We start from the raw sequence: 11,633 nt of genomic DNA on the forward strand, positions 1-11,633 counted from the left end.
ATAGACGGTAGAAAGAGAGGGAGATGCCAATTAGAAAGAGACGGTGATATTTGAAATGGTTGAGCGATCTGTTGGCAAACTTGGCCATTTAATAATTGAGGTCGTCTAGGAGTAGATCGTAAAAGAATATTGATTTGTGGGCTTCGGAAGTTAATGTATTATATTTTTATTTTTAGCAACTTTACCTCTTTTTTAGCTTCTGCACAAAAGAAACACCTTTAACTTCTCAAATTAAACAGATGTATTTAATGTTTAAGATAAGTCATTTCTTAATTTACTGCTTTTTATTTAACAAATGTTATCATATATACTTAGAAGCACCTTTCACAAATTCACAAAAAATTATACCCTTTTTGGTGGTTTAATTTTCTCAGTGTGCTTTCCCATTTGTTGTCCGTTGTTTAGTGCTTTTTCAAGCTTCGTGTTTGTCTTATTCTTTCGTGTAATTTACGCAACATTCGCTCGTTTGTCGTGTCTCTCGGCTACTTGTCTTTGCATTGACTCGAGAGCAACAACACAGCAGCAGCAACAACACAGCAGCAGCAGCAACAACAACACAGCAGGAGCAGCAACAACACAGCAGCAGCAACAGCAGCAACAACACAGCAGCGGCAGCACGAGATCAACAACATCAGCAGCAGCGCAGCTCGGCTGGCAGTTGTTGAACTTTTTGCTTTTTTCTTTTTGCAACTCCCAAATCTGAAATCACAAACCAGTTTTGAGCTTGAGCGCTGGGCTTGCCACACGTCTCGGCCAAATCAAAAAGCTAGCCAAAGCCAAACGAAACATCGCCCCCTCTCGCTCTGCCCCCAAGACGTTGCTGCTGTGCTTGCTGTAGATGTTGCTGCTGCAGCTGCTGCTGCTGCTGCTGTTGTTGTTGTCGATCTTTGTGGACTGTACTTTTTGTTGTTTGTGTTTGCAAGGCTTGAAAGTAAGTTGTGGCTGCGCGCAGGGAGTGGTGAGTGTTGATTGAAATCGATCTGTGTTGCAGGGCAACATGCAACATGCCATGTGCAGCGTGCAACATGCAGCATTAGCCGTTTGGTCCAGCCAACTAGCTCCGATTTGACCTTGCTGCAGTGCAACGGCAGCAATCCGTTGCAGCTGCGGATATCCATAATTTGGCTGTGTTTTAAACTGATCTCCTGGCCGTGTAATTAATCGGCTAGCACACACACACCCCCCCCCCCCTCCTGCCCAGCGGCAAGCTGCCCCTTTTGCCACGCCCAGTGCTTGTCGTTTTGGAAAACGAGCGCATAAATGACGCTTTCCTGTGTACTTAAGGTGTCTAAACTTGACTACCGTGTGGAGTGGCCTGCTTCCCCTATCCCCTGTGCCCCACACCAGCGACTATACCTACATACATCCAGAAACCATGCCCATTCCAAAACTCCAAATCATCCGCAACCTTGCCCAAGACAACAACTCCGCTGGCTCTTTCTGCTGTGTGCTGCTGCTGTCGATGACCATTATTTTAGCTGACGGCGATATATTTGCTCAGCATATCAACTCGCACAGGCGCAGTGGCATCTGTGCGTCTGTCCAAGTCACTACACTCGAAGAAATCTCGTACAAGTATGATATGATACGATATAGCCAAATGTGTTGCATTCGAAACTTACAAGTTGTGAGCTTAAATATTTCTCGACAATCTTTAATCACATACTACATTATAGAACCCAATTCATTGACCTCGAATCCAATCTCAAATTCGCATCAAACGAAACATTTGCCTTGTGCACTAACTAAGTCTCAAAGACAAATGTACAAATGTATTTGATGAGATTAAGAATCGAGAACAAGGCTAATTGTTACTTGAAATCATTTGTCAGTTAAGTCAGCTGCGAAAGGGGGGAATGCAAATCAAATAAATTAAGTTGGCATGGTTTCATTTTTGCAATCCAGTTTAAAAGTAAATAAATAGCAATAATACCTCGTTTTTTCTTGCAGTGTACCGCCACAGATTCTCTTTGTTTTCTTTGGGGTGTTGGCTACCGTCGGTCGGATCGGTTGGAGCATTTTGTTTTTGCTGTACCGCCACGGCACTGATGACCAGCTGTACAGCCACCGAGCGGAGCATGACAAACAGTTGCAGGCAAAGCAAATAATTAGTCTACATCGATTATCTTGCACCCAAGCACCCGCCTGTATGGATCCCAGAGATCCAAACTGGCCCGTGGCTACTGTGCAGTGCTTTAGCTATAGATTTTGTCCAGGTTCTTGATCTGTGTCGGCTGCCTCGCAAACTGGATCCGTCTCCAGATGGCACGTTGCACACGCGCTCTGCCTGCAGCGTCCAACTTTCAACTTACAACTGGGCGTGTGGCGAGCGCCTACGCGCCCTCAAAACGGCCCACAAAACGGGTTCCCCCTCGCAATTCGCGACTTGCGATTCGGATTCGCCATACATATATATGTACATACATGTATGTGCATATGTGTGTCGTAAAATGCTGAGCCAGAAACTGTACGCCAACTCAAACAGAACTCAGGCCATGCCCCACAACCCCAAACTCCATCCCAAGACCGCATCCCCATCCACATCCCCAGCTCCAGCTCCATTCCCAACTTCAACTCCAGCTCCCAACTCGGGACGTGTGCTCCGCTCGTGCCAATTTCTGTGGTGCCTTCAACTTTTACAGTCGTTTTGTCTTTACTTGGTTTCTGCATATAAATACAAATATTCACATACAAATAAACAAGGTATATAGCTATAGTAGGGTGGATCAATGTGATTATATCCTATGCTATATTTGTCTAGTAAATGGAAGCTTATTTTAAAGCTACCGCGCACTTTACTTTGGTGATTATCTTAATAAGATAGATATACAAATTATTTTCATAAAAGTACCTAAAGCAACGTAAAATATATTAGAGCCAGTCAAATTTAATATTTAATAATTAATATTAATAAGTATTATAAAAATACTTGATATGTTTTATTGCTAGTATTTTTGTAGCTTAAACAATTTAACTTAAGATAAATTATACATTTTATTAGAATTATTATTATTATATTCTATACCCATAACGACCCACCTTAATGTGTGTACTTAGTAGATGGCACGTCGTCTAAAATCGACTGGGCTGCAATTGCCGTTATGTGCCACTTTTAACTGCGCCATGAATAAAATCGACTACCGACTGAGGACTTGGCCAGAAAGGTGGGATGATGGAATCAGAAGCGATACACGTGATTTTTCTGTTTGAAACGCAATCAAGTCCATTTTAGCTGTGCATTCCGAAGATAGAAAATTCCATTGCATTTCGTGGCGGAACCTTTTTTGGAATACCTTGATTGAATATGACCTAAATTGATTGACTTGATTGGTTGCCCAGCGTCTAGTAGGGGTAATTTTGAAAAGCAACTACAAATTGGTGTGATAAATTTTCCAAAACGCTACATACATTGATAAGGCACGATAAACTTTTACAACCCATTATTGTCTTTAAAGTTAGTTGTTCAATTGGAGCTACAAATAGGGTAAGATGGTAACTATACATACATATCTTTTCGCTTTCTTATAAATTCAATTGTATGATTGCATAACTCTTCCTTGCACGGGCAATTCTTAAAAATTGAGTTACCTACAAATTTATTCCGTTGAAACATTCATGACCAGATGTTGCCCCATGTAGATGAGATTAGATAACAGGCCGGCGGCTACCTTTAGCTGTTATATCATCAAGCCGAAAAGGCTTATATCATCATCGAGCTGCCAACTCGAAGCCCTTTGCCTAATTGAGCCATAAATAAATTAGAACTTATTACCGCCCATTGTCGATCGGTGAAAAAGGGTTTGTTTTATATTATGTTAGCATTCGCGGGTGTTTTCTCATTTCGCCACTTAATTTTGGGCGGAATTATAGCAATCAACTAACTGACCGACCGACCGACCAGCAGTTACATTTTAGCAATTCCCGATGGGTTTCCGTTGGCCACGAAAGCTTTTAGGGCTAATGGGTCTTCGTTCCCTGCTGATTGCCAAGTTGCTACCGGTTGCCGCTCTGAATCTTGGACTCTTGATTGAAATCGAGGCTCTCATCGGCATAATCATCGTAATGATGATGAGATTTCCATCCGCTCTTGATGTAGCTGTACTTTTTACCCAGAATGAGTATGGGCTGTATGGTTTGTTGGCCAAAAAGTAAGCACCGCTACCTGCACTCAGGCACTCAAGCTCCCAAGTTTTGAGCTCCGGCTGGTTCTTTTGTCTAGTGAAATGTTGAAAGCATCATTAATTTGGTTTTATATATTTTTTTTTTTTCGTCTCCCTTGATTCCGGCTTTATGCCTTTTGCTTTAGCTTTGCCTGGCACATAGTTGCAGGTAAGTATGATAATTGCCGAATGAAAGGAGAGAGAAAGATTCAATGAAAAAAAAAAAAGTGACCCATAATTACCCAGGCAGCAGAACAATCATGGGAAACTTGGCTCGGTCCCATACCATCGCCACCCGTTCTCCACCCCCGCCCCCTGCCCTTTCTCTGATTCTCGGTTATGTCTCTTATGAAGTACAATTATTTGAGCAATGCCATGTTTTATGATTATCTTGCCGTTTACACAACTTGCCTTTACACAAAAAAATTAAGTCACAAGCCATATTTTTGGTCACCCTTCTACGACTGGGAGATACCCAAAAAAAAAAACTTTGTTAATTCTCTTCTAGCCAAGAACTATAAGAAGTTCAAATAATTGAAATAACTTTATTGTTCGCTAAAATCCTTTAGATCTTATATATTTATGTGTTCATGTAAAGCCTTCAAAACTCAAGCTCATTCAAAAAAAAAACCCATCAAGCCCTACGAATTACAGGGTACCTAGGGCACCCCAACATTCCACTTTAAAGAGGCAAATCTCAGCAGGAGCAGGAGCAGAACCGATTGGGTCATTATTCTGAGCCCAGTTCCACTACCGAGATAATAGTGCTCATCTCATCTTGGGTCTCTGCTCTTGCGGCAATTTGATTTTTTATTATCGCCGCCGTTGGTCGGCCCTTTGTCCCCAGTTTATGTTTATTTTTTTTCCTGTTTTTTATTTTCATTTTTTTTTTCTGAGCCTGAACCTGCCAGCCAAAGAACAAGTGCAGTGGCAAGTGCACCTTTATGGGTTTTGTGTCTTTCTGAGGACCGGCTTTGTACCCTAACCTATGCTAATTAGAGCGACGGCCTCGGCCTTGTTTTTATGCGCCTCTTAGCGTGAACTGTGCGCTGATAATGCGCCCCTCTCCCCCCCCCCTCGGTCCCACCATCTACCAAGTGCCGCATAAATTTTCTGCTTGACGTCAGCATGAATGTTTAATTAATGCCGCGACCAAGTTTCATGGGAAAAATTGCAGCGGAACAAACGGTTAGCCGGAAATTGGGAATTGGGTCCTGCAACTGCCGATTTCAGCTTGTTGTTTTTTGTTTTTTTTTTTTCTAGTTTTGTCTTATGAAATTCCGTTCTCTTTATTCATTGTTTTATTTGCGTGCAACCGCAGGACAGGTGGGCAAGTGGGCAAGTGGGCTTGGCAGGTGTATCGTATCGCGAGGTTTTTGGTAGGGTGCAATGCCGCAAGCAATGCGTGACGTTGAATCAAATTTGCTGCGACTGCATGCCGTACTGTACTAGAAAGACTAGATAGGTCACCATTGCCGAGAGAAAGAACAGGGTCAGTTCGTTGGAGACCTCAAAGAGGCCCAAAGGAAACACTCGCAGCTCCTGGTGTTGAAGGCGGCCCAGGAAAAGCTCCAGCTGCAAGATTGGAAAAGTATTATATTTAATCCTTAAGATTATAGCTCCTGGACTTACCTTTTGGTGGTAACTCTGGCTATCAGTCACATAGAAATTCTCAAAGCTCAGACGTCTTATCAATCGAGAACCATTAACAGCTGAATGCACGGACATGGTCAGCAATACCACATCGATGAGTAGTTTGATAACCAAGCCCCAGAGATTGAAACTGTATTGTCTTCGCAGAATGGCGTGGTAGGAAACCATAGACATGGCCAAAAGACTTTGTGCAAGGCTGAGAAAAAGTGGTAGATCGAAAAGTTGCTGGAAACTGCGTGACACCTGGTGTATCTCGTCATAGAGATACAAACACTTGTCCAAATTCGAGATGGCCTGTCGTGTAGGTTGCGGATTATTGCGGAACGAATTATTCTCCCCATTCAGTGATCTTAACTGGGCCCTCAGTTGGCAATCAACATAGTTGTTTAGGTCCCTGTAAAGGACACCAATGCTAAGATAGCCAACAAAACACAAATGTGTTATCATTCCCGTCCCGACAGACGTGTATAAATCGCACACTAAAGTTAACAGGAACCAGGGTGAGAGCATTAATCGAAAGGCCATGAATACGAAAAGTAAGGAGAATACTTTAGAAAACATCAAGAGAAATTCAGCCCTGTCACCAAATCTGTTTTTCGGAGAATTTGTCAAACTTTGCATTCGCCGAAATAGCTGAAGGAAACGGTTGACCAGGTTAATGAGCTCCTCGCCGAACCAAAACTGCATCACCAGGATAATGACGCTGCAGATCAGACAGCCAATCAATCGGAAACCGAAAAAAGCTCGAAGGTACATATCTTCGTATTGGCCAGACCATGCATCGTAACTGTAGCCATAGAAGCAGCTTGCCAAAAGTCTAATAACCAGGCAGATCCACAGGTAACCCCTTCGATTGATGGCCACCAACTGCGAGTCCTTTCTCTCAATTCGAAATGTGATCACTCCAAAGAACGTTCCGTACAGGAAACAACTGCGAAGGAGAATCGCAGATATCCTGGAAACGTTTAAGCAGCGCAATATTCGCGGCATGACTAACAAACCAGACATCGTAAAGCCGTAAACCATATACTTTATTTACCCATTAAGTAATTAGTTTTTAGCCGATTGTTTGAGCAGCCAGTCCAGTTAGTCGAGCACTTCTTCCCCTATCTGGATTTGGTTTTCAATTTGGCTAATGACATGGTGGTATATTAATTGTTACGAAATGGTTATTGTATTTATTTCACTTTTAGATATATTAAAGTGCCGGACCAACAAAGACACTATGGTTATATTTCAAGTACATCTGTCCAATTTCACAAACGATTGGTTTGAATGCCGTACTGAACCACATAGGTAAAGTAGGTGATCATACTTGACAGAAACAGCAAGATGACCTCGTTGGATACTTCGAATAGTCCCAAGGGTCTAACGCGAAACTCGAAGAAGTTCAGACGGCTTAAGAACATTTCCCACTGCAAACGAGAGAAGAATATACATTTTATTGATTAGGAATACCATGAGGTCACTAACCTTCATATGCCACGCCTTGTGATCAGTGATCGGAAAGTTCTCCAGACTCAGGCGTCGCATCATTCGTGAACTACTGACCGCTTCGTGGACTGCCAAGGTGAGGAGTATCACATCTGCAAAGCTCTTAACCACCAGACCCCACATTCCAATTTTTCTTGCGTACAACTCCGGCCGGATTATTACCTCGTAGGATAGGATTGTGGTAGCAAATATCTTTCCGAGTAAAATAATAAGTACGGGCAGTTCTAAGAGGCGATGAAATGTGCGGCCTACGCGTTCGATTTCATCGTATACCGATATACATTCATCCACACGATATTCCACTATTCTCAGTTGCTTGCGACCAACAGGACCTCCGACAGGACGTTCCAAGGATCTCAATTGCCGACGTAGCTCGATACGGGCGAAGCTATTCACCTCGGAATAAAGAGCGGCTACACTAAGGTACCCAACAAATCCAATATGTATAATCATTAGAGAGCCAATTTCCAGGAATATTTCGCATAGCGTAGCAAACAAGGATAGCGAATCGGGTAGATGCCATAGCTGGCATATTTCAGAGTACAGTTCGTAGACCAGGCAGATGAATTTGAAAAGGAGCAAGAAAAACTCCCGTTTGCCTCCAAATCCAATCCGTTTTAAGGACGACAATCGTCTGACCCGTCGAAAGAGCCGCAGGAAACTGATGATCATGCGAAGCAGCTCCTTTTCATAGCAAACCTGGACCACTATTATGCAAATGCCGCATATGAGACTAGCCGAAAGGCGGAAACATTGGAGCAACCGCTCGTAGGGATCCTCGATGTCCGCGACATAGGGAGCACAGAAACAGCAAACGGCTGTGACACTGATGAGCCGGCAACTCAGACAGAACCACTTAAATTGATGCCTATTGCGGACCACCAGGGAATCATCCGATGTCCTTTGGCCTATGTCAAAGCAAATCACTCCCAGGATCCTGCCATAGTGGCAACTGCAAAAAAGGATAAATGCCGAGAGAGCTGGAAGGCTCACCTTCTTCAAACGTTCAATCATGACTAAAGTGGTCCCATCGGACAACTTAGTGATTTCCTAATATACTTAAAGCTTGATTTGTTTATTTACTTGAGCAACTCTATAAATGTTATGATTTTCCATTTGCCTTAAATCAATAATTATAATTGGATTAGGTCGATTAGTAGGCTTGAAATTGGTTATTATACGTTAAAATAATTCATAAATTATCAAATAACATAGCGTCTGCGATACACGATTACACATTGTGTTACAAAAACCAGATAGCAAAACATTGCAGATACAATTATTAGAAATAGTTCGTTGGAAACATTGAAGAGGCCCAACAAGTTAACCCTGAACTCGCTTAGGTTGAGATGGGTGACAAATATTTCCACCTAAAACAAACATAAATATCATATAAGCTGCAATATACCTTGATTAATAAGCTTACTCACCGATTTCATCCAATGCTTTGACTTTCCAACGAGGAAAATATCCAGAGCACGTTCCCGAGTTTGTTTAAATTGATTTGCCGCTTCTTGAATGGCCAAAACAGGAAGGAGCGTTTGGATCAAATTTTTAAGCGAGAATGACCAAATCCGAAAGTCAGAAAACCCTAAATCGATGATCATTTTATACCAAACGACTAGAACTTGCAGAAGTGTCAAGAGTGCGCTCAAAAATAGGTGTACATTGAAAATGTCCTGCAAGGAGGTAACCACAGAGGATATCTCCTTGAAAAGTGCCATAGATTTTTGTACCCTAATTCTTTGCTGTTTCCTTAAAAATGCCGTTTGGAAGCCTGACTCAAAGCGAAGATTATCGTTCAGCTCAGCATAGAGAACTCCCAGGCTTAGGTGCCAAATAAAACCGAAACACATGATCGAATTACATATAATAAACACATATGTATAGCTAACCCACCAAATAATATGTTGAAAACCACAAAGTCTGCTCGCTATGACCAATATAAAAACATATTCATGAATCTGACAACAAACCGAAAGAATTAGCAGGAACAACTCTCTACCGCCTCCAAATTGACTTCTTCTACGGATGTCCAGGGTTCCCAGGCGAAAGATGTGCAGATATTGGTTAACCAACTTGGTCACTTCCGGGCCATGACAGATCTTCAAGTGAATTATCGATAAGTAGCAGGGTATCGAAACCACTAGACTACATGAGTGCAGAAATTTTTCGGTAATTAGCATTCTATTGCTGATCCATTCAGCATACGTAAACGCATAGATGCAGAGGGGCACAATCCGTAAGGTAACCGATATCCACTTCCACCGCGACCGATTACTCCAAATTTCCTCCAGCCACACATTGTTGTCCTTCTGTTTTCTAAGCCGAAAGCACACTAAGCTCAAAAATCTGGCGTAAAAGGACATAAAACGAAGGATTCCGACGGAATATTTTGTAGCCTTCATCTCCCGGAAACGAAGGAGTTCCTGTTTCCATAATTCCCCGAACGTAATTGACAATTTGTCGTTAAAAGCATTTCGATAAGGTCTCGATTTTCTGCTGACGGGTTTGGGTGTTTATGTCTGCGACAGGTGATGGATTGGAGTGGAAGGAAAACAATCCAATCTATTTGGCAAAAAAAAAAACAACCAAATGCTGGTAAATACTTTGGGCGAACTCATTTCGAGAACTAAAGTTATGTTCTTAGCCATCGAATTGAAGAACGCAAACTCTATTGAAGTGTAGCTAGTAAAAAATAGTCTCATTTATTATAAATTATAATTTTATATTTATATTATATTTATTTATTAAAATAATGATAATGATGATCACATTGGCAACCGAAAAAGATGACAATCATCATTAGCTCGCGATCACTTCCAAATCGCATAACTTTTAAAACAATCTTTGCATTGACAATGACAAGTGAGAGTGAAATTTCTCACCACTGAGCTGTCAGAAGGATGAAGCTAGAGTTGTTCCCTTGCGGTCTTGCAATCTTCTTCAATTTACCTATGAACTCGCCTGGTCTTGAAAAGTTTCATTTGGTTCCTTGAATAGGTTATTAAGCCTCTCATTCAAGCAAGGGTCTCGACATCTCAATAACAAGGCAACACGTTTCCATTTTAAGATCACGTTTCAGAGATCTACGAGTACTTATGTATTAGGCTGCCCCCCCACATCCCAAGACCAAGTTGGCCAGCTCATCTCACACTTTTGCTTTTGATTCACACGCTCACGATCCGTGGCGATGGGATGAGATCCTGGCTCTAAGCTCGCTCCTCCACAAGCCAATGTAAATGACGCCCCCATTTTATGCTGTACGTGATCTTCCCCTACCGTATCTGCTGCGCAACATCTTCGCTGTCCTATCCGAAAACTGGGAACGATTACAGCGCGCATCTGAGAGATCTTTCGAGTCTGTCAAGCAGAGGGAATCCCCCTCGAGTGGCCCCCACCCACGCTTCCCCTCTGTGTTTTCGCCTTTGTCTGGCATTTGAAAAGAATTTTCACGTTGTATGATTTATATTTTCCCCTCATCTTCTTTATTTTCTGTTCGCTTTGGTCTCTTTTTTTCATTTTTTTTTTTTTTTTTTTTGAGGGCAATTACAGTAACAACGCTTGGGCACGTACATTTTCCGGCATTGTACGAAAATTGTGGGAACAATCAACGAAATAAACAAAAGTGCTTTGCATGTCGTTGATTTGCCCAGCAAATTGCTCGAACTTGGCCATCTGAAATTGCTATGGCAACAGCAGCATCAACAGCAGTCGCAAAACAGGGCTATCTTATCAGGTCGAAGACGGGAATACCTTAAATAACTGAGATCAATCTCCTAAATTCGAAATAAATGTTACGATTATTTAATATATGTATGTAAGTATTCAACGTAGTAACACATTCTACTTATAACAAACGTAGGATCACAGGACAACGATTATGTATATATGTATATGCTATATTGTAGGATGACTTTTTCATTGAATTGTTGAATCGATATGTAACTGAGATCTCCATATACATAGATATGTAGACTTTAGAAAGTTCTATTATTTAATGTAGACGATATAGATAAAGCGAATCTACAGACATCAGATAACCAATAATTCCTTTAAATGGAAGTGTATAACCAATGATCCGAGTCGAGTGGGGCCAAGGAGAAGATGCGAAGCCACAAGTTGGTCAGGAGATTAGAGCATTGGCCGATGGAGTCAGCTCCACTGTGCTCCTCATTTTTTTTTGCCTTTGCTGACCTCACGTCATGCGGGATTGGCGAGGGGGAGCGAGATGGCACTAGGGAGTAGGGGCACTCACTTCAGGGCTGATTGATTTCAATTTCATACACATGCATACACATAGATACATACATATGTACATATGTA

At 41.9% G+C, this 11,633-nt stretch overlaps 3 protein-coding genes and 1 non-coding gene across 4 annotated transcripts; 1 reads left to right on the forward strand and 3 right to left on the reverse strand.

Annotated features, from left to right (window-relative positions):
• Positions 1-5,576: 5,576 nt before the first annotated feature.
• Gr93b (Gustatory receptor 93b) lies at positions 5,577-6,821 on the reverse strand (the record flags this gene model as incomplete). Its single annotated transcript, NM_169972.2, has 2 exons — positions 5,577-5,735; positions 5,793-6,821. 2 exons carry the CDS (start codon positions 6,819-6,821, stop codon positions 5,577-5,579), a joined length of 1,188 nt encoding a protein of 395 aa, NP_732664.2.
• A 248-nt stretch (positions 6,822-7,069) lies between these two features.
• On the reverse strand, positions 7,070-8,321 carry Gr93c (Gustatory receptor 93c; the record flags this gene model as incomplete). The annotated part of the gene is made up of 2 exons (NM_169973.1): positions 7,070-7,228; positions 7,287-8,321. 2 exons carry the CDS (start codon positions 8,319-8,321, stop codon positions 7,070-7,072), a joined length of 1,194 nt encoding a protein of 397 aa, NP_732665.1.
• Positions 8,322-8,508: 187 nt separating this feature from the next.
• asRNA:CR44087 (antisense RNA:CR44087) lies at positions 8,509-9,767 on the forward strand. Its single transcript, NR_074043.1, has 2 exons — positions 8,509-8,996; positions 9,134-9,767.
• Gr93d (Gustatory receptor 93d) lies at positions 8,510-9,715 on the reverse strand (the record flags this gene model as incomplete). The annotated part of the gene is made up of 2 exons (NM_169974.1): positions 8,510-8,677; positions 8,738-9,715. 2 exons carry the CDS (start codon positions 9,713-9,715, stop codon positions 8,510-8,512), a joined length of 1,146 nt encoding a protein of 381 aa, NP_732666.1.
• Positions 9,768-11,633: the final 1,866 nt, after the last annotated feature.

This window comes from Drosophila melanogaster, chromosome 3R (assembly GCF_000001215.4).
Source record: "Drosophila melanogaster chromosome 3R".
NCBI classification, from domain to species: domain Eukaryota; kingdom Metazoa; phylum Arthropoda; class Insecta; order Diptera; family Drosophilidae; genus Drosophila; species Drosophila melanogaster.